Genomic DNA, 24,294 nt, shown 5'->3' with positions numbered 1-24,294 from the left:
TTCAACGCCATTTCCACTAGATTATAAAACGACAACTACATTATTGTTACTTATTGTGGAAATACAGTAGTGGTTTTCCAAGAAGCCTGCGACAAACACTATCCCCTTCATTCCTTGGTTAAATGAAAATCTTATTCCAGAAAAACATGTTTTGAGATATAAGTGAATAATCTTAGTATTGGATATATTCGTTGATATTAGCGTTTTATTGAATTCCGCGAGGGGGTAAGTAATCTTAAGAGAAAGTGATCTTTTCTTCGGTATATCCAATTTTTTCACAAATATGTATATGCAATGCATCCAAACTATTAGAATTATAATATGAGTTTATTATTTCACAGTTTGAAAATTAAATCACGTCAACTTTAAATGCTAATCAAGTAATGCACTGATATATCGAAAGAAAATTGGCTATGCTCCTACCAAAGATGCAAAAACATTTACCTTAAAAATTGTCTGCTGTTATGATAGTGATCCGTGCTTAAACAATTGCTTCCATAATTGGGATATCCAAACAATAAGGATATCCTTGGAATAGGAATAGATACGCTTGGAATATTCAATTTAATCAAACTTTCCTAGATTTTGTGATTTGTAATTCCTTACAAACATATTTTATTTAATATAATGACTATAACTTTTGTAAAAATGTAACCAACATATAGTTTTACATAAAAGTCTTATTTATAATAATTTATTGTGGTCCTGGACCAGGTTGTGGGCCTGGTGGTTCTGGTTCAGGCTCTGGACCGGGTGGGCCTGGTGGTTCTGGTTCAGGTTCTGGTCCAGGTGGGCCTGGTGGTTCTGGCTCAGGTTCTGGGCCAGGTGGACCTGGTGGTTCCGGTTCAGGTTCTGGGCCGGGTGGGCCTGGTGGTTCTGGCTCAGGTTCTGGTGGTGGAGGAGCAGGGAACTGTTGTGGTCCTGGGCCGGGTTGTGGGCCTGGTGGTTCTGGTTCAGGTTCTGGACCGGGTGGGCCTGGTGGTTCTGGTTCAGGTTCTGGGCCGGGTGGGCCTGGTGGTTCTGGTTCAGGTTCTGGGCCGGGTGGGCCTGGTGGTTCCGGTTCAGGTTCTGGGCCGGGTGGGCCTGGTGGTTCTGGCTCAGGTTCTGGTGGTGGAGGAGCAGGGAACTGTTGTGGTCCTGGGCCGGGTTGTGGGCCTGGTGGTTCTGGTTCAGGTTCTGGACCGGGTGGGCCTGGCGGTTCTGGTTCAGGTTCTGGACCAGGTGGGCCTGGTGGTTCTGGTTCAGGTTCTGGGCCTGGTGGGCCTGGTGGTTCTGGTTCAGGTTCTGGGCCGGGTGGGCCTGGTGGTTCTGGCTCAGGTTCTGGTGGTGGAGGAGCAGGGAACTGTTGTGGTCCTGGGCCAGGTTGTGGGCCTGGTGGTTCTGGTTCAGGCTCTGGACCGGGTGGGCCTGGTGGTTCTGGTTCAGGTTCTGGGCCAGGTGGGCCTGGTGGTTCTGGTTCAGGTTCTGGGCCGGGTGGGCCTGGTGGCTCTGGTTCAGGTTCTGGGCCAGGTGGGCCTGGTGGTTCTGGCTCAGGTTCTGGTGGTGGAGGTGCAGGGAACTGTTGTGGTCCTGGACCAGGTTGTGGGCCTGGTGGTTCTGGTTCAGGTTCTGGACCGGGTGGGCCTGGTGGTTCTGGTTCAGGTTCTGGGCCCGGTGGGCCTGGTGGTTCTGGTTCAGGTTCTGGGCCAGGTGGGCCTGGTGGTTCTGGTTCAGGTTCTGGGCCGGGTGGGCCTGGTGGTTCTGGCTCAGGTTCTGGTGGTGGAGGTGCAGGGAACTGTTGTGGTCCTGGACCAGGTTGTGGGCCTGGTGGTTCTGGTTCAGGTTCTGGACCGGGTGGGCCTGGTGGTTCTGGTTCAGGTTCTGGACCGGGTGGGCCTGGTGGTTCTGGTTCAGGTTCTGGGCCCGGTGGGCCTGGTGGTTCTGGTTCAGGTTCTGGGCCGGGTGGACCTGGTGGTTCTGGCTCAGGTTCTGGTGGTGGTGGAGCAGGGAATTGTTGTGCTAATTGTCTATGTTGAGCATGTTGAGATGCTCTTCCTCGCAGTGAAAATCCTTGGACAGATGCCTTGTAATATAATTAAAAATATTAGTTAACACTACTTTAAATAAGTTTATATTTAAAAAATATTTCAATACAATAAATTTTATAATTTATTATTTATTTTATAATAAACTTATAATATATACTTACCAAGGCAATTGCTGCTAAGAGCAGTAATAACTTAAACCTCATATTGCTTGCGATCATGCGCTAAAGCAAGTGATGCTGTGTCCAATTTAATAATCTGCTTTTATAGTAAATAGAGGAATTTTATCACATCGAGTATGGAATTTCATTTCAATAATACCCACTTGAAAATTTAAATTTGATTAATAATTTTGATAATATTGTCTCAACTAAGATACCTGCGTTGGGGACCATCTGCGATGGCCTAGATTATATTTGTATTATTTTAAAAGTATGTTAATTACAATATCACTTACAGTGAATAATTGTTTCTTTAGTGATTTTTTAATTAGTTACGAATTTGGCTGTGATGCCAAAAAATTATGTTACCACATTATTTTACTTTCGGATATTTTCATTCCCTAAAATTACTACCATTAAGTTTTTTCCGCAAAATTTAAGGATATATTTTTTTCTCACAAAATGTGATCATTTTTATTGCTATCATTGACATAATCAATAAGAGTTTAATCAAATATATTTTAAAAGCCTATATTTCAATCGAATTAATCAACTTTTTATTTAGTCAAGTACTAATAACCCCAATGTTCAAATTTTAAGAAACATCAACAACTTAGATTGCAACTTAAAAATTGTCTTACAACTGAATCTTTTGTTGGGTTTCAAATTTCCTGGATATAGTCAATATTTTTATTGAATATAAAGTAAATGTTTTTGATACTGCAGATATTTCAAGAGATTAAGAAGAGATGTTTAAATGAAGTGTACGTACATTTTTAGGAAAATGTAAACATTTAGTTTATAGAAACGGTGTGATATAAATTGATAATATAAGATTTGAAGCTTTGTAATTTATTATTTCTCTTGGCTTCTATAATTGTCCGGAACAGATACATAACGAAGGAATATTGAAATATATTATTGCAAATTTTATTGCAATAAATGAAATAATTAAAATACATAAAAAATAATACATTTACACAATTAGACACACACAAACAATATAAATAAAATATTAAAACAAAAATAAGAAACAATATAATTTATTTTGATATGATATTTATATCCAACACATTTTGTTTAAAGGGGCCAACTATATCCAAATATTATTAGTAGGTTGTGTTGTATTTATATCCTTATTCTCCTATTTTTTTCATTTTTAGTTGTGTTCCCTCTAGGCCTAATCCACCTTTTGGTAAGCTTTATTTATTTTTAGTCCCAAAAAGTGATAAAAATGAAATGTGAAATGTGAAATGTAAAATGTGAAATGTGAAATGTGTATTATGTATTATGTATTGCGTGTTTGGTGAAACATATTTACCTTTCTACGTTTCGTTATTTTCTTGGTGTTTCTATTTTATGTTTTTATTTCAAATCACTTTTTTCTTGTTGTTGTTTTCATATCTGAATCATCACTTCTATGTTCTTAATAATTTCGATTTGAGATTCTGGATCCACTGATTTCAAAATGTGACATATACTACCTATTCTTTTACCAATATAATTCTCCTTATTTAGTTAGTTCAATTACTCCCTTTGTATATTTTTCTTGTTTTCTTCCCTGTCTTGCGATTTAATGTCCATTCTCTCCTCATGTATATGTACTAAATACGCAAAGTTATTCTTTATATTCTGGATAGCTACAGATATACCTGTAGCAAATCTTACACACGCTACTATATAAAGTTTTACAATTATTCTCACATTAACATTTACATTGTATTTTTTTTTTAATTTTATATTTCAAATTTGGCTCACTACTGTAAAACTGGATCAATTATGTAATTTGTTTGTATTATCTTTTATAAATTCTGCTCTCTTATGGGCTTTAATAATTATTCTATCTTGATAGTTATTTTATCTTTCCATACTTTCAAATGTATCAGGCCATCTAAAAAATCTAGTAGTTTTTCAACTGTTACCCTAACATATCTTTTTAGTGTATTTGTTTTTAGCAAATTGTTCAAATCATTTTTACACTTATTATAATATTCAAACAAGTTCCGTTTTCATATTATTTAATATAAATATCCACTTGGCCCATAGCAGTCTACAAAATAATTGTTACATTTTATTAATAATTCATATATTATATACTTATTCTCGTATTGTCCGCTGCTATACAAAGCTCGGGGAGAGTGTCTATTTCTTAAACAATGTGCTGCTGTTAAACCCGTAGAATTTCCGTTGTTCTTAACCAAATCTTACTATAGTTGCCGCTCGACCAAAACCGTTCTAGTCTCGGATAATGTTGGTGCCTTATTTTTCAGTCCGCTTTCTATGATATTTATTCTTTTTCTATGATTTACCAATTACAAACAATTTACCGCTTAATTAGCCGCTAATTCGATAACTTTTTCGTAGCCAGCACAACAAATGTATAGTTTATTTTTAGTATACCTATAATGAAAATAACGATAGTATGGAATAATCAACATAAAATGATTAGCAAAATAAAAGTGTGAAGAAGCCAGATTTTAGTATTCTAGTCCTGCCCTCTAACATGTCTCACGCACCACCACCATGGAAATACGACAGTATATAGTAATTAACTATAACTGTATGATATATAACGCAACATATAATTACAATTTCTTAAATTAAGACACAAATTCAACAAATAGTCCAATTAGATGAATGATTTGCATTATACAAGAATCCAACATAATGTTTTTGGTATTTATATATTCATTATCAAAGTAACTTGGCGATATTTAGTATTCATTCAAAGTCATGTAGTATTTACCATTTATTATTCTAACGCTAATTTAATCTTTTGCATAATAATTTCGACCACAATAGTTAGAGATTCCGAATATGGAAAACAATATTATAAATACATTTTCGGCTATATGAACAGATACAATAATGAACAGATGATATGAGTAAAATAATTGATGGAGTAAAGTTCTTGGAAAATACATTCTTTCAGGGTGAGGTTGTATACTCACCAATACTCACAAATGGGACTTTTTAGTCCTTCGTATCAAATTAGTACTGAGAAAAATAAGAGGACATTTTAGCCCTACGAGCCAGATTTGAATCAATTTATTAGCACCAACAAAAACGACATTTTGGCCCTTCAAACTGGCAAATATTGCAATATATTGGTCCTTCGAAAAGAGTTGTGAGTGTTATTGTGAAATAAGCTAAAAGGTAAGGCTAAAATATCATATTCTTTTGTTTAAAGTAGATTTCAAAGTAGTTTTGGATTCAATTTGGGTTAATCTCTTTGGTCATCACCAGGTTAAAAAGATAATCTAATAAGAATCAGAGCTGGTTTTAAATGACGAATTACAGTATTTGAAAATATATTGGATGAAATGGATCTAAAAAATTCCTTTAATTGTAAAGAATTAGAAAGAATATGAGGAAAGAGTAACATTTTTGGAATTATACTATAATTCAATAAAGAATTCAAAGGCCCGAATCAAAAGATCGAGACCGAGAGACAACGCCAGTTCTCATTAGTCAGTTAGTTGTAATCAACGAAAATACCTGTGCTAAAAAATAAATTTGAATAGAAACAAATGGGCATGTCGGCTACATCGAGTGTAATATGTCCGAATAAGGGTCGTAAATTAGTTCAAAAGGTTATTGACAACGTTTATAATGAATTACAAAATCTTATTGATTACATTCCTTTGAAAAAGTGTGAAGAAATATAGGACGAAGTAAAAGAAATAGTCTGGCGTCAATTGTTAGAACAACCATTAACCCGGAATTTAGAATTTACAGAAAAATTTTATATTTTGCCCGAATATAAGAAAGGAAGTAACAGAACAACTACATGTAATAGCAAAAATGTTTTTAAATGTTGTATGTCGCATCATGAATTGAAGAATGAGAATTTTGCAAATAGGCATTTAACTGTAAAAATGTATCATAAAAATCCTGAATTGATTAAAAACATCATAACATGTTTTAATTGTTTCTTTATAAAATCTGCATTTAAAAATCTGAGTATAAAACTTAAGAATGAGATGTTGATTCGTTAAATGAAATAAAAATATTTTGGAAATTAAAAACTATTTCTTATATTATGGTTCAGGTATAGGTATATGGTATGGTAAGGCTATTATACATCCTATTACCTATTTTATTTTTTTTATTTTTTCTATAACACCTTTATTAGATACGCTTAGTACAATCTTAATTTACAATTAATTTATTACTACTTTTCCTATGTACTTGGATTAATTAATAAGCAAGACGAGTGCGAGAAAATACATCAATATATACTCCTCAATTATAAAATTATAATAACTTATAGCTTTAGTTTACACTAAATGTATACACTTTATATAAGTTCGTATGGTTTTGTTCGCTTCAATCTCCTGCGCGCTGTTCAGCAGTTGTATTGCTTCCACGTTAGTATGACTTAGTAATCTTCTTTCGTGTTTCAAGGCGAAATCTTGGATAACTTCGCAAATTCATTGGATTTCCAGGTCATCGTGTAGTTCTTCGTTGGTTACATAGCGATAGGCATTGGTAATCAATCGAAAAACCTTGTTTTGACAGCGTTGTATAACTAGTTGATTTGAATTTTTAATGCAACCCCATATTTGCACCCCATAGGTCCAAATTGGCTTTATAATTGTATTACAGATCAACCTCTTTGATTTTAGATCAAGTTGAGAGTATCTTCCAACTAACCAGTATAGTTGTTTTATTTTGGCTATAATGTGTTTTGTTTTTTGTCTAACGTGATGTTTCCAATTTAAACTACCGTCAAGATGGATTCCATGGTATTTAGCAGATTCTGCTTGAGGAATCGAGCATCCATTGAGTGATATAATTAAGTTTTTATTATTTCGGCGCAATGTAAAATTAACGTGGACAGATCTGGAACTATTAAGTTGAATTTTCCAATCTTTCGTCCATTTGTGGATTTTGTTGACTGCCACTTCCACTTTTTCTATTGCCCTAGGTAGACCTGTTTTATAGAGAGATTTCAATGATGAAAAATTATTCCTTGGGTAACCTTCAACTTATAGTTCAACTTAGACAGCACCTGTATCCTTATTATAGACCAATAAATGGGACAGAACTCATTTTACCTTATATATTTTAAATACATTATGTTAATTTAGATTTGTTTAGGTGATAAGTTAATTTTTTGTATGTCCCAAAATTATATTATTATTTTTGTATTGTTTGAGCTCGGCACCGACTTCGAAATGATCAGTTTGTAGTAGCTAAAATAATATTGTAAATGGATAAATAGGTTTAGGTAGGTATTAAGCCAAATTGTGTATATATAAATACTAGAATATAAGTGTAGTAAATAGGTTAAATAAGGTTTTTGGTGATTTTTATTTAGTTATTACAACGATTATTATGTACACATTATTATGTGTGATGATTATGTGATGTTTTAAAAATTTTTTTTTTGAGTTAAAAATCTAAATTTGATTATTTTTTAATTTTAAGTAAGTTTCTTATTTATTTTTTGAATTCGGTTCAATGCTTTTATTAAAAATATTTTTTGTCAAATGTGTTATTTTTCTCTTTTTAGTGTTAGATATTTACTCAATATATTACGCAGTTATTTTATTTAATATTAGAATGGGTAGACTAAGTAAAGGTGCAGCCCTTAAGAGGAAAAATAGGAATAAAAAAACAAAGATTGAAAATAAAGAGCGCTTCAGGCTCTGGGGACTACTTGCCTGTGTGATTTGACAAATGTTCTAACTAAACAACAACAAAAAGTTATTGTCCCCGCCGGGAATCAAACCGGCGACCTCTGTTTGGGAGCTAAACGCTTTAACCATTAACCATAACACCATAAAATCAATTGTCTACAATATTTCTACGAGGCCTTATATGCTATGTCAGTGCTTAAAAAGCAAGCTGAATGGCTTTTGCACTGAACGACTTCCGATTTTCCGTCAGAGCTCAGCAAAAACATATACATATACACACATATCTGATTATTTTAGATAAAAAATTTGTGAAAGCTTTGTACGTGCCTTTGAAATTTGAGCGTTTCCCTCGATTTCCCCCTCCCCCAACAGATCCTGATTCGGTTCCAATGGGACCACCGTGGAAGCTCACTCTTTCAAGTAAAAAAAGTATTTTGAAAATCGGCCTACAATTGACGGAGAAATCGGCGAATATACATTAAAAAATATATATACAGCCGAACAAAAAACCTCCTCCTTTTTCGAAGTCGATTAATGAGAAAATTTCTGAAATGGTTAAACGGGCGCTATGAGAAATAAAATATTGTTACATGCTAATTTTATCTGTTTAAAATGTATGGAAATTGTTTTCTGTGGGATAAGGTCTTCTGTGGGAAAATTTTTTGAGGTTTTGGTGTTAAACTATGCGACAGCTTGTTAACCCAACTTAAATCTCAAAAAATCAATCAAATTCCCTTTTTTTTTCTTGAACCTACTGTCCACTGTTTAAGTGGAAGCTTACCAGAATTGTCTAGACCGATCATTCAACAAATTATCCAACAAATGAAACACGTTTGATTTCGTTGGTGTAGGGATTGTATCAGCACAAAGTTGAACGCTGTACCACGTAAAAAGAATAGATCAGGAATACAACCTGATTGATTAATATGGGTTAAGGAAGAGCTTTCTAACGCGTTCAGGTTACAGTGATTCACAAAATTATTGTAAAAAGTGCATTTGTGTATTTTCAGTAATACTTAAAATCGTGTAAGTAATTATTACCGAAATTGTGAAATATGTTTTTCAAAGATTTATTCTTTATAAATTCAGTTTTATAAATAAGTGGTTTTTTACCTAAAGTATCACTCTACTGTTTAAAATTTGTTGATAGTTTATCATTTTATTTGCTAATGATTGTTGTCCATACACTACTATTTTGTAGGCTGTATGGCCACTTATGTTTGTTATCTCGTCTAGGTTCCGTATTATGAACATGTTTTGGTTTTGTCTCAATTAGTGGAAAGTATATTATATACTTTCCAGGCGGGCGATATATTAAAGGGCTTTTTAATAGCCCAATGGCCATTATTAGTCACGTTTGTAAATTTGTAATTAGTGAATAGCCTTGCAAATTTTGGGATATTTTTTACCAGCGCGGCCTTACACCGAATCTTATTTATTTCATGGAAATTACTTCCCAATGTTTATGCGTATTTACTTACAACATTTGTAAATCCTTTGATGGTGTGAGGTTGACGATACACCACAGTACGATGCAGCCAGAAGAGGTCCATTTAGAAAGAACCAAATTAAAGCTCTCCCTGGTTTACTTAGATTGTGATAAATGTAAATAAACTAAATAAAGTGCAGTAATAGTTTTATTAGTTCGCAAGAAGTTTAACCAGAGTAGTTAATTGCGAGCAACCAAAGCACAAGTGAATCATCAGTATTATAAACAAATAAAAGGGACCCAAAAGCAGTTTCACTAAGGGGCTATTGAAAAAATTTTCCAACATCCGCAGGAGTGTACATTTTCGGTTAGTTCTTCGATCTGGATCAACAAATAGAGGAAAAAATTATTTAACATTATTAAAAAACAATATCAAAAATTATTCCTTTTTGCCTGGCAAGAAAAGTCCAAGACGTCAACGATTCTTCAATGACTATAAATGTCATCTATCCATGTTTTTTTTCCTTTACTCCCTTTACTAAATTTTCGAGATTTGTACGCGTTTGGGCTAGCTTTAATGGATACAATTCGTTGCTATGTGTTAAAATTATCTTTCTATCAAAATTTGATGTAACGTGCGATTGACATCGTTAAAGAGCTGCTGATGAAGATAAATAAATTTTAAAAATCGCAATTTGTAATTATGAAGATCAATATTGATAACAAATATTTACGTCTTTCGATTTTTGTCCTTGTGTGCGATAAAAATAATCGTTACCCACTAGAAAACTTAGTCCTTTTGACCTTTAAAGTCTTTAAAAATACTTTAAAGGTCATCAATTATGTATGACATAAATAAAATACAAATAAAATAGTTTGTTACAATACTTCTTTGTTTTGTTTATAATAAAAATGATTCTCGCAAAAACTACATTCTAATTAATAATTCGAATATGTTATTTAAGTAATTACGATAGCCTTTTTAAAATTCTCAACAATATATTTTATCAATAGATCGATTAAAAGCACTTTTAATTGTAATTGACGCGGAATTTTATCTAATTTAAGCAATAGTAAATAACGTTCTAAGATTCTTTAAATTATTTGCATTATTTACATACCTAACAATATTTTTAAAATTATTATATTAGACAAGGTTGTTACGCATAGATTACTCCAATTAAATCACCATATTCATTCATAAAATATTCCTAAGTTTATCACATACAAAACATTTTATCAATGACAGCTTAATTTAACTAATTAACGTTGAATAATTGAAATAGCTTAAAAATTCTTGTTATCCTATCCGTTTACGGATATATTTTAGGATGTACAAATAATGTTTGAGGGGTTTCTTTTGTTTGTTAAGAAGAATATGAGTACGGTAGGTGGTATAAGACAAGGAAGTGAATCCAATGATTCATATGGGTTGATGGTTGAACGTTGTCAACCGGCAAGATAATTTTTTTTCATATATTAATATATTAGGGGCAAAGAGTGTCACAAATAAAGTATGTTATTTATGAGAACAGTTTAATAAATCAATGACTTTTTTTACTGCGCAGAAACTTTAACAACAACAATTGTCTATTTATTAATAGACTACTGTGAGATTTTGAGCAAACTTTGTCATTTACAAAGGAAAAAAGCTTAATTTTTGTGTATCAATTTTACCTCAGGAAAATTTTCTTTTAAGAGTATTATTATTGAATTTTTACAATAATAGAATAGGCACAAGAATTGGTAATCTTACTGGTTATTTACTATTTTGGTTAAAAATTAAGTGGACGGAGTAAGGTCAGATTGGCCGTATTAGGATTAAAATTTAGAATACCGATTTAGTAGTAGAATCATCAAGGTACTATTTTAAAAATATCATATAGAATAACCAGAAAGATTAAAATCTTAGAAGAATACAATATTATATCAATATAATATAGTTGGAAAATTATCAAACCACTATTATAAAAATATTGTCAGGAAAATTTAAATCTATATCGAAGATTCTCACATAGTGTACAAACAGAATTAATATATAATAGAAAATAACTAAAGATTTAAAATAAAAAGTTATACCCAGTTAGTTAACTATAATAACAAAGTAGTAATGCAAATATAAAATTTAGAATGACTGGGGATAACTAATGATAAAAGATTAAAATTTTGACACTGTTATAAAAAAATCCCCAACACTAATTTCTGTTGTAAAAATTCCCTAACACTATTTTCTCAATTATCTTTCAGTTATCGAAGGTCACCACACGGTTGGGGAGAGGGGCTTTGTACCCAGTAGTATCTTTTTAGTTATCGAAGGACTCCACATGATTGGCCTGGGTTCTGTTCCTAACAATATTTTTAGTTATAAAAGGTTCCCATATGGTTGGGCTAGGTCTTGTTTCCAACAATTTTTTTAATTATAAAAGGTCCCCATAGGGTTGGGCTGGGTTCTGTTCTCAACGGTATATTTCAGCCAGTTCAAGAATGAATTCGGTTCGGTTTTGTGAACCAAATGTTACGTTTGAGTTAGGTGAAGGTTGCGATCAGGATTGTCGTGTAACAACTTTTCCTAATTGTTTTCAGCTGCGTAAAGTTTGATAACGGGTGAAAATCATATTATTGTATGTGTTAACCCTAAGTGTACAACTATGAAATGTTCATGATTATAACTACTGCTTTTAATGTAAGTAGTCCAAGGTTTCCATGCCATGCTATACTTCTTCTCAGATTTAAGTGTGACGTGAAGACTCTGCAGTGTCAGGGATGCCGTGTTAGATTTCACAGCTGATTGATGTCTTGATGGTGGCCTAATATCTCCCTATATTACCAGTTAGTTATTATATCAAGAAAGAGAACCAGGCGTACACCAGGGTCGATAATATTGAACGAAATTGACAGCGCGGATAGCGTCATACTTAAAAGAGCGGGAAAAGAGTGTAAGCAAAAAGTTATATAGCAAAACTAAAGAAATATCTAGTGTTATTTTAAAATTTTTCCCATGTTTATTTACCTCCTTATATAGAATTTTATTCCAAAATAAATGAAATCGCCAAATCCAAAACGTTTTTTCTACAACCCATCATGATGATGTTTAACCGCAATCCACTCGATTTTTTGCGGCTTTTCAAAACAGGACAGAGACCAAGGAATAACTAAAACAGTGGGTCTCTTCGGATACACGCGGTGTTATTCATATCGATTATCTTAAAAGGAGTAAAACGATCGCTCGCGAATATTATCCAGAAATTTTGGACATATATGATATTGATTTTAAGCAGAAACTACTGCATTGGGCGAAGAAAAATACTACTCCTTCAAGGTATCATCTTGATGTGTTTAGTCACCACGACAAAATTCCATGAATTGGGCTATGACCTGCCACCCCAACCAGCATATTTTCCCGATTTAACCTACTGCGACTACTTCCTGTTTCCAAACCTGAGGAAATAGCTGTGCAGTAGAGAGTTGAATGAATGGAATGGAGAGATTATTGTTAAAATAAATACCAATTTCGAAGGCCTTTTATAAAGCCTATTATTTGTAAGGAATAAACAATTAATTAAAATATTATCAAAACGAACAAATTCAACTAATAACTTCTGTTTCATTTATGATGAAATTAAAATACCTTTCACATTGAATAAATTTTACACCTACTGCAAGGATTGCGCCACAGAATTATTTCGGTGTCAGGGTAAGCAATGAGGATAAGTCATGAGCACCGTAATACACGCCGCAATACCAGTATGGAGTATATCTCGACGATAGCTAAAAATATAATGTAACCTATGCTTTTACTGTGCGTATATGACGAGGCATTCGACTAGTGTTCGTGTTTTCCCCTTCCATAAATCACATTATGTTCAAGTATTCCATTTATCCGTCATATTAAAAACTTAGATAATGTAGTTCCTATTCCTTTACAAAATTATAAACTTAAGTTTAGTATGAAAACAACATTGGAGAGAAGAGCAATAGATATTCTACGTGCTGTGTCCCTGATTTTCAAGTGAAATTATTTTACCTTTTACTGGTTACTTTTTACTTGAGAACAACGCAGAGTGAATTAAACAAGATATGTAATATCATAGAAGAGTTTGACTCGTCAAAGGAGACTGCAGAACATATCATTTTTACATAAGAATATATAAAAATGTATATGATGCCAATGACGATAAGAGGAATAATGAAAGGCTTCAATAAAGATGCAACCAAGCAACCAACTTGTGTATGAGGAACTATCTTTTTTTTAATTATTTAAAAGTCCACGTATTAGATGTTATATGCATGTATTCTGATCACTTTTTCATTTTCTACAACTTTTTCCCATTTTTCTACCAACATGGCGATACTATGTCAAAAGACGATATCCAATCATCAATGCATTTTAGCACATTTTCGGCATTAACGGTGAGTCAGTGCACCGTGATGGCTTTCAGCAATTGACAACCAGGCGGCTATAACAGGTCAATTGAAAAGTCCCCGACCTACCATAGTAAAACACATTTTTTTGGCAAAATTAGTTTTTATTCAACATAATTCTCTTCAAGGGTGATACACTGATTGTAGCGACCCTCCAACTTTTCGATAAAATTTTTGTAGTACCATTTGTCCTTTGCTTCAAAATAGGCCTCAGTTTCGGCGATTGTTTGGTAATATGTTTTGGTGCATTGTTTTGGTAAAGCAACACTTTCTTTTTTTTTTCAAACGCGCCCATTTTTCGATGATTTCGTCCGTCCAAACGGTCCAATAACGCTATGTAATAGTCGCTATTGATGGTCCTTCCCTTTTCAAGGTGAAAATTATTCCATGCCCATCCCAAAATACAGGCGCCATAACCTTGCCAGCCGACTGCTGCGTTTTCCCACGCTTTAGAGCGGGTTCATCGTGTGCAGTTCACTCGGATGACTGTCGATTGGACTTCGGAGTAAAATGATGGAGCCATATTTCATTCATTCTCACATATTGACGCAAAAACTCGGGTTTATTATGCTTGATCATCTTCAAACACTTCTCCGAATCTTCAACTCGTCGTTGTTTTTTGGTCAAAAGTGAGCTCACGCGGCACCCACCTTGCACAGAGCTTTCTCATACCCAAATATTGTTTCTGATATTTCATACAATTTCAATTTACGGTCATTCAAAATCATTTTGTGGTTTTTTTAAATGTTTTCGTCGGTAACAACATCTTTTGGGCGTCCACTGCGTTCACCGTCTTCGGTGCTCATTTCACCACGTCTAAACTTAACATACCAATGGTTGATGGTTGATTTTTCTGGAACAGTGTCCGGAAACTCGACATCAAGTCAAGTTTTTGCTTCAACTGTGTTTTTCCCCTCAAAAAGCAATATTTTATCAACACGCGAAATTCCTTTTTATCCTTTTTTTTTTCAAAATAACACAAGTTGCTTCACTCAAAATCCAATAATTTACAAACTAATGATCCGACAGCTGTCAAATTTATACACGCATTTTTTAGTAGCGCCATCTATGTGTCAGGCCGGAGATAATTGATCTGTTATATCTGGTGAGTGTGCTGGGCGCGGTAGAACTTTCTTTAGAGTTGCAGCCGTGACAATCCTTCAAAACTTTCAACCTGTGACCGAGTGAAATCATGGAAGAGAATGACTTTGCGTCTGATAGTGTCCATTGCTAGCTTTTTTCCAAGAATATCTCATTCAATTTGTTTAACTGACGTCGGCAGACATCTGCAGCAGCAACTTGATTTGATATAAGCAACTCGTACTCGACAACATCCATGATCGACAACAGCAACTCGATCCCACCATGTTCACAAAAATACTTTATGATGCCATGACTATTCTGCCTAATTTTGAAATGGATTACTCTCCTAGACAAATCCATGATTTTCTGTTATTTGAAGTGTCATAGTAAATATGCCACACAAAACTCTTCTTCTTGACTAGCAATCAATAAAACCGCATATTTATTTTCGAGTAATTTGATGACACTCTTGTGGATATTCACTTTTACATTTAAACGTTTGGAAACAATTGATTTATCAAATGCTACGTGAATGCTTGGTAAGAGTTTGAGCTGGCTTCTCATCCAATAAGTTTTAACATATATTGCCTTCCTTGTCCTCCAGACCAATGTCGTCATTAACATCAAAATCGCTAGTTTTAAATCATTGAAACTAAAACCGACAATTAGGATATCACGTAGAATCATATGTGTCTAACGTACAAATTAAAGAACAAAAGCAATGAATGTCGAAAACTTTCTTTGGAGCGTTTCTTGCCTGTGAACAATACCAAATAGAAAACTATTATTTTATACAGAGAATGTCAGATCTATAGAATTTAAAAGTTTGGTTAGATTGTTTAACAGTTTTTTTACATTTTATTTGGTTTGGTTTCGATACCTAGCATTTTTGCCAACATATATATAGTTGATTAAAATACATACATCTTTATGTATAAAATACAACACTGATCAATTTAAATGGTCCAATTTTCAAATATTCAGTTCACACAATATTTTTGAAATTAATTGGTTAAACAAATAATTATTTAAAATTTAGATTTAAAATTTTATTTAAAGTTTTTTTAAGTATCTTCAACTGTGACTTAATAGTGATCAACGCGAGTATTAAATTTAAGCTATATATATATATATATATATATATATATATATATATATATATATATATATATATATATATATATATATATATATATATATATTTATACTCAAGTTTTATTTATTGTGTAATGATAACACTTATTTGTAATGGATTTATAATCAAACAATTCTGATATATATATATATATATATATATATATATATATATATGTATATTTATATATATATATATATATATACATATATATATATATATATACATAACATAAAAAGGAGAAGGAGCCGGGTAAATATTAATCAGAATTGTTCGATTATAAATCTATTACGATCCATTACATATTTTAACGAGTTTGCAGATAATCCACAAAAAGGTTAATATTATTATAACTGATTGCAATTAACAATCGATTACATTTCCTAATAAGTATACTACATGGGAGTGTACCATGTACCAGAGAAATAGAGGTTTAACTTTATAGGCAACTTATTACTTGTTTTAATCGCTATGCTAAGAACCGCAAAGACAGTTGATGGGTTCATTTCGTTTCTATGGTGCGTTTGTATAGTAAGTTGGGATAAGTTTATTCATATTAATAATTACTCAAATATTTCTTTTTTAATTTCATAAATTATTCCCCTTCCGAAAGAAGCTGTGTAAAGTGGAGATACTCCTATTTTTAGATCAACTATATGATGGTTGCAACTCCATTAAAAGGATAGCTCCTGAATGCAAACTTTTTGAAGGAATTTTGGTGCAAAGCGGTTCAGTACTTAAATAGTAGAAAATTGTATTGCCCAGCTAAAAAAAATTGTTAAAGTGGCATCAATTAAAAATTTAACGACTTTGAGAGGCTTCATTTCTTTAAAGATAAATATTTTAAGTAAGTATCCAAATAAATATATTGGCTTAAGGCGCCTTAACCAAGACGGTTTGGAAAACTGTTTTGAATCTATTAGAGCTCATGGATTCAGGAATATAGATCCCTCAAAAAGCATGTTTGAAAAATCGCCTTTAGATAATTGTGGATGAACATGAAGGTATTTTAGAGAAAATTTACATTATTTACTAACGGGGAATGTATTACAGGACTTGAATTCTAACTTGAGTCTATACCTTCAGTTTCAGATGCTCCTATATGAAAAAACAATTTTACCGTAGTGGCACCGTAGTATACATTTCAGGTTATCCAACAACTTGGGATTGATTTTATAGAGGCAATCCCATGTCCTAAACTCCAAAAAAATAATTTTATTACAATCTTAGTAGGTCTTTATATATATATATATATATATATATATATATATATGAAATATCAATGAAACGTGACGTCAGACTGTCATGTCCGGCACCTGCATGGAAAACTTTATCAATCAAATGTCTTCACAGCAAAATGTTTACCTTACAGGCGCCTATAATGAATTTTTAAACTGAGCGATCAAATTACTTGAATAGGCGATAAACCTCGTCTAGATATTGAAGGTAGCGAAACTTTTCTACAGAGACCCCTATTGATTTTTCGCTCTATTACTCTATGGTAGGAGTCCGCCAAACTTGTAGTGATGCTCTAAATTGAATGATGGACGATGAATTTGAATTCATTCAATCTATTGAAATAGAACAAATTATTAAGAACAGTGTCCCTCAACATTGTTTACTAGAGTTTGGACAGGAACTCAGGAATATTGAATATAATGTAAGCATTTGAAACTTATCATAATTTGTTAGAGTTTAGGACACATCACAGTTCAAAGTGTTAGGCTACCAAAAGGGAATTGAAGCTCAAAATACCTCTAAACTAACAAAGCTTAAAAATTAATCGTTAGTCTGAATACCACAAATATTTGTAGTTTTTTTATATATATTATTTGTGCCTTTTTTATTTGTTTTTTAGAGAAATCATTTTGAACCAGTACTATCTTCAATTTCTTCAGTCCTCTTCTGGTACATATGTTAACCATCCTAATTTTGTTATTATAATGTAACATACTATATCAGCAGCATCATTACTTTATCAACTGTAAAAAAGTTATAAAATCAAGAAAAAATTTCGATATTAAAAAGTAATAAAAGCAAAACAAATTGTTGCTGCAATATATCTTACCAAATGTAACAAAAACAATGTTTCACTTGAAATTATTTTATCTTACGCTATTATACAATAGTATTATACACAATAATTCCATAAATTTTTAAGTACCCAGGGTACTCGAGCTGAATCATTTAATTCATTCATAAATAACCAGGATTACTTTTACATTCGCTTCTATTATATTTTAAATCATTTTGTATTGACAATTTAGGTAATGATAAAGATCTGTCAAAATAATAATGTATTGTATAGATTTGTTTAATTGCAATGAGTCAGAGAGTAATAGACAGAAAAAATATAGGGGTCACAGGACATTAACAGCCCTGAGGTCATATTTCATTGACCATTAAAACCTAAATAAAAAACAATTTAATTTATGGAAATAAAATTATTAAATGAAATTCATCAAAAATATAAAAATAAATATATATGTAAAAATAAATAAACATAAAATGTATCTCTAAAATATAAGTATAATATAAAACATCTATAAAATATAAAAAGAAATAGATATACTGAAAGTAAACTTTGAGTCTTTCCCTATTAAAATTCTATTTACTTGTTTAATCCAAAAGTATATAGTGTACTTAATTACTATTTTTGATATGTTATCTGGACGATCATTATGTACTGCGCAATTAGAAGGATTTTAATTTACTTTTTTTATAATATCTGACCAAAAATGACGATATATTAACGATGTGGCAATATCGCCGGATAAAATAAAACATATATATGAAAAGTAGGTTTTTAGAACAGTATAATAGAACAATATTATTGGAGTCTGGGCCAGAGATATTGAGTTGCTTCTATAAAATTAGTCTCAGCTTGTCAGTCTATTGAGTTACTCATAATTAAATGCAAACAAAAATTACATTTTTTTTAAAGGTTTACCAAATAACCTAAAATATACACTACAGTACAACGTAAAATGTTTTTTCGTACAGAAATGTCTGGAACTAAAGTTATAATGTCAAGTTGCAATTTCTCAACCCCTGGTAATACATCCCCCGTTAGTAAGAAATAAGTAAATCGTACGTAGAAGTTAATCATCTAAAACACCCTCATGTTTAGTTTCTTCCCAATTTCCTAAAGCAAATGAGATCCCTCTAAATCATTTTTCAAATATGCTTGTTAATAAATATACTTAATTCAAATATTCTTGAATCCATGACTTCTAATAGATCCAACAAATTTTCCAAACTACCTTCGTTAAGTATTTGCGAATATTCCTTCGTTAAGTATAAGCCGATATATTTATTGGGATACTTTATCAAAATATATTTCTTTAAAGAAATTAACCCCCTCAAATTAATTATTAAATTTTTAATTGATATTTTAACACATTTATTTTTAGTTGGGCAATTAAATTTTGCACTATTTAAGTACTGAATCGCTTTGCAACAAAATTCCTCGTGCATTGAACTTACGGTTAACCCTGTCTGAAATGGATTGGATTCAGGAGCATTGCATTTAGAGCAGTTGCAACTATCAAATACTCGATCTAAGAATAACAAAAAATATCTCCTGTTGGCAAAGCTTCTTTCGGAAGGGGACTAATTTCTGATATTAAAAATTAATATTTTAATGATTATTAATATAAATAAACTTACCTCAACATACAACAACAAAACACGTGGTAACGATCATAAATTTCGCTTTAGGATATTTAATCTCATCATATAGAAGCCTATAATAAAGATTTAAACTGACCAATAAAATTATTTGTATGGGCGATTATAATCCCATCCAGATATTGGCCATTAGTATCCAATGGCCATTAGTATTAATCAATGTTTACTGAATTACTAAATTCGATTTCAAAGCTTTCAAGGCCTTTGATTCAAGTTTAATCTCTTCAAACGACTCAAAATGATTAGTAAAATGAGTGCAGTATAAGGCAAAAATTGAGCAGTTTTAAAATGACCTTATTTCAATTTTTTATTTTAAAAAATCACAAAAAAAAATGCTGTTTAAACTGATTTAATGTTTAACAATTAAATGCGACCCTTTACAACTAACCAATCGCTAAGTCAGAATAAACAAGCAGGATCAATACAAAAGTATGTTTTAAGAACAGTATTTCTTAGTCCATTCATTAAATCTTGGAGATTTCACAAAAAGCTTAACGGTGCTTAAGGATCATTCACTGATCCTTAGTAATACCATGCGATTGCTGTCTCTGGTTAGGCGGGCAATTGCGAGTTAACTGCCCCGGACATGAGGAGACAACTTCAATAAAAACATAAATCCTACAGCAATATATGCTACTACTATAATCGTCTCCTTAAACTTCATCTTGATGCCAATCTGCAACTGATACTGTCCCTGTATTATATTGCGTATTTATACTAAACTGTCCAGCATTATCTAGCATACTTCAGTTGACAAAAACAGTACAATTTTGATGTGGTATTTGATAATATTGTAATTTTACTTTATCTTGGAGTGAATTTAAGTGATTAAATATGTTCAAAAGATTTTCACTCTGTGTCCATTTAACTAATTAAGTCTAATCATTAGTCATAATCTGATTGTATTTCAACATTTCAACAGCATTCATTTAACATTCTTTGGCATTGTATCTGTTAATTGGTTATTCAGTAAATCTTGTGGGCTTGAAAAAAAAAAGAGAGAGAATATTGATAACTATCAATGTATAATCGTAGACAGAAAATTTAAAAGGGTTCCATTTTGGCGACATTGTTATTGGAGCTGCCATAGCAGTAATATGTAGAGATTCGTCAGTCGGTAGCTTTAAAACCAAGGACCATGATTCCAATCCCACATTAAGCTGCTTCAATCATAATCATCTTCAGTATATTACCGTGAGGTTGACGTGACAAAATGCATGTACATACACGTTACGTCGTACGACTGGTACGCCGTTTGTAATTCCTTTATACCCGTATAGCGATATCCCTTTCCAAGCGTTTGTTTCTAAGTGGTGACAAATGTGCATATTTTAAACTTTCATTTAGTTTTGATGGTATTATAAACAGATAGTATTATTACAGTATCAGTCGATCCACTATAGTAATTCCAAAAAAATATGGATATATCAATATATTGGAGAATAAAATGTATCCAAATAGTAAACAGCCAGGAGAATTATCGATATTTTTGCAAAAAAAAATTAAATAAGTTTCTAGTAAAGTAAATATATATTTTGAAAAAAATATCGATAATTTTATTCGCCGATATTTTTAGATATTTTTTATGACACCACTTGTCATTGAATAAAAGTATGTTTCCATCCCTACACAAATCAACAAGGTAGAAGTAGTGAAAAATATCCCTAGTCCATGAATTTAAGGTATTTAGGTGTTCTAATTTCAACGATAATATTTATTTGAAACTGGCGACCCGCCCCGGCTTCGCACGGGTGCAATGCTGATACTAAATTAAATACACTACAGAAAAAATATGAACGTTGTATATAAAAGCATAGCGGCCCGCTCCGACTTTGCACGGGCATAAAATATATACGCCTATGTCACTCAATGAAAACATGATTAAAATCGATCCAGTATTTTTGGTTCATTCATTACTGCCCTTGGCCTGCACGCATTAAATTTGGAGTAAAACAATTCCTCTTCCCCTATACTTACTATGAAGATTTCCTGCTATCTTTGGAATATCTAAATTCATACAATTTTTATTACATTACACATGTTTAAACGCAAATTTTAAATTTGTAATATCTCCGAAAATATTTGTTTAATTTACATGCTGTAAGGAACCATATTGATCTATATTAATTGCACACTGTATTTAAGGTACTTAATTCGATAAGGATTAATGCCGTATTGCTTAAAATAGCTTCGTAAATAAGCCATTTTCTCACGTAAAAAGTAAACAATAAAAATGGTTAATGTGGGTTATCCCTAAAAGATAAACATATACCATCACGGACTTTTTTGTAGACCTTTTTATGGTGTACAATACTGTAGTACATTAATTTGATCTAACTCGTAGGGTTAGGCAGCGTTTTTGCTAATTGCTAAATAAGCCTAAAAAAAATAGGTTAATTTACGACATCACGTTAGAAACCTCTAAAATTAGCAATGTTGCCTTAGTATATTATGCATGTATTATACATATAAACCTTCCTCTTGAATAACTCTATCTATTGAAAAAAACCGCATCAAAATCCGTTGCGTAGTTTTAAAGATTTAAGCGCACATAGGGATATAGGGACAGAAAAGGCGACTTTGTTTTATACTATGTAGTGAAGTGAAAATATGTGTGAATATTTATATTAGAATATATTTTATTATTTTATATAATATTTATATATATTTTAATTAGAATGTTAAATTACTAGATTGCCTTTTTAAACTTTTTTTGAGCATTTTTATTGCATCAAATTTAACGAAAAATTTTTGTATTAGATCCATCAGTTAAAATAAAAAGGCATTTTAATATATTCTCTAATTAAAGTATAAAAATATATTGCAAAACTTACTATTCTTTTCTCTGACGAATGTGATCTCTAGATGTTTTTTTTTTATTATGAACAGTTAGTACTTACAGTTCCTCCATTCTACAGACCAGTATTTTCAAATGATTGTCCATCTTAACGCAATGATAACAAATCACTGTTCCTGATGTCTCTTTTAACGATGTTCTCGCAATTAAGTACTGGACAACGCATCGGAATTTGGTGAAATGAATATGGTCTGATTTCATCAACTTGTTCTGTTAATCTTTAGTTATATCTTCTAACCATTGGTTAATTAATTCTTCAGTCTTCTATCCTCATCTTTTAATTCGAATAACCATCTCGAATCCCACTTCTAATGTGAGAATTGAGGGTGGGCAAGTGGTAAAATGATAGAAACTAACGGGATTATTTATGGTTTATTCGAGTGATTGACAATTTACAGTTGACGACACAGCTACTCAAGGGAGCCCGGAGAAGAAGAGACCGTCGAGTATCTTGTGTCGGGGTTTTATAGGTCCATCGTTTGGTCCTGGATTGAGGGCGGGACTGGGGTATTTTTCTTTTAGTGTTGGGAATTCCATAATTCTGTAAAATCCTTTTGTCTCCTGGGGAATACCATACTATGTACAAAGACCAATTCAGATCGTTGTTATCGCTAATTGTTCTGATAAAGGATATATGCTCACATATGCATTAGTTCGGAACCTTTAGATAAGCTAATTTCTAAGATATCTTCCTAAGATCTTTCTAAGATAAAAATTAGGTGTGAAACCAGACGTATCTGAAACCGATCAAGACACTTGAGATGAGAATGCGGAGGATGCAGACTCCAAGTGCCAGACTGAATACCTTAAATTTCCCAGAATATTTAAATACTTAGTCAAGGGAGCGTACAGTTGGTGCTACTTTGACAATGCAAAGGTTGTTGCCAGTTATCGTCTAATATTTATATTTAATATGTTTTATTACAAAAAAAGTTATTTTAATTTTACCAGTTTTTCTCTTACTATTGGAGAAAAAAAAGCGCAACATCCTTAACTATATATTATTAGAGCGTCGGTTGATAAAACATGCCACCAATTTTTATTCTTGAAATACATTTTTTTTTTCGTAAAAAAATTTGTTTTTTTTAGTTAGAGGACTCTTCGTAACGTCTTCTATCCAGGAAGTTTATTCCGTAACAAGAATATATGAAGTTTGTGTGATTACCTTTTATTCAGCAAACGCGCCATTTGCAAATAAACACACAAACGAAAGAAATGCATGGAGTAGTATAGTCACAGGAAAAATAGAGATTTAACTTTATATGTAATTTTGGAGAAATACTACGCAACGATGCGTTGCATCTAGACTTATTCTAGCGTCTAGAATTATTTTTACCCATATATTTATTTTTACATTTCAATTTATTTTTACAGATTATATTTATTTTTATATTCTCATTGAATTTTATTTAATAAATATTTTCATTAAAAAAATTTAATTGTTTTTTATTTAAAATTCATTGGTCGATGATACGTGACCTCGGGGCTGTCAAGTGCCGCACCTGCGTGAGAAATTTTTAAAGAACTAATAAAATGTCTTCACAGCAAAATGTTTTCCTTACAGAAGCCTGTAATAAATATTTAATCTGACCAATAAAATTACTTGTATGGGCGATTATAATCCCATCCAGATATTGGTAGCGAAAGTTTTCTCCAGAGACCCTGTTGAGTTTTCTCTCTATTACTATATGGTTATAGCATAGATCTATGCTGATTTAAAGTTATTTACACTTTTAATCTACAGTAGCCATAAGTGTTAGTCAACGTTTACTGAATTACTGAATTCGATTTCAAAGCTTTCAAGGCCTTTGATTCAAGTTTAAATCTTCAAACGACCCAAAATGGTTC

General features: G+C 32.2%; 1 protein-coding gene across 1 annotated transcript; it reads right to left on the bottom strand.

Annotated features, from left to right (window-relative positions):
- Window positions 1-583: 583 nt before the first annotated feature.
- LOC143189110 (uncharacterized) lies at window positions 584-2,293 on the bottom strand. The gene is made up of 2 exons (XM_076393784.1): window positions 2,189-2,293; window positions 584-2,062 (listed from the first exon to the last, which is right to left on the bottom strand). Exons 1-2 carry the CDS (start codon window positions 2,243-2,245, stop codon window positions 695-697), a joined length of 1,425 nt encoding a protein of 474 aa, XP_076249899.1. The 5' UTR covers window positions 2,246-2,293; the 3' UTR covers window positions 584-694.
- Between the last annotated feature and the right edge of the window lie 22,001 nt (window positions 2,294-24,294).

The sequence above is a fragment of the Rhynchophorus ferrugineus genome, unplaced genomic scaffold (assembly GCF_030347505.1).
Source record: "Rhynchophorus ferrugineus isolate W39M unplaced genomic scaffold, kcgeb_rfMv2 rfM1, whole genome shotgun sequence".
In the NCBI taxonomy this organism is placed as follows: Eukaryota; Metazoa; Arthropoda; class Insecta; order Coleoptera; family Curculionidae; genus Rhynchophorus; species Rhynchophorus ferrugineus.
The sequence above is the reverse complement of the archived record's forward strand: the minus strand, read 5'-3'. Positions and strand labels throughout refer to the sequence as shown.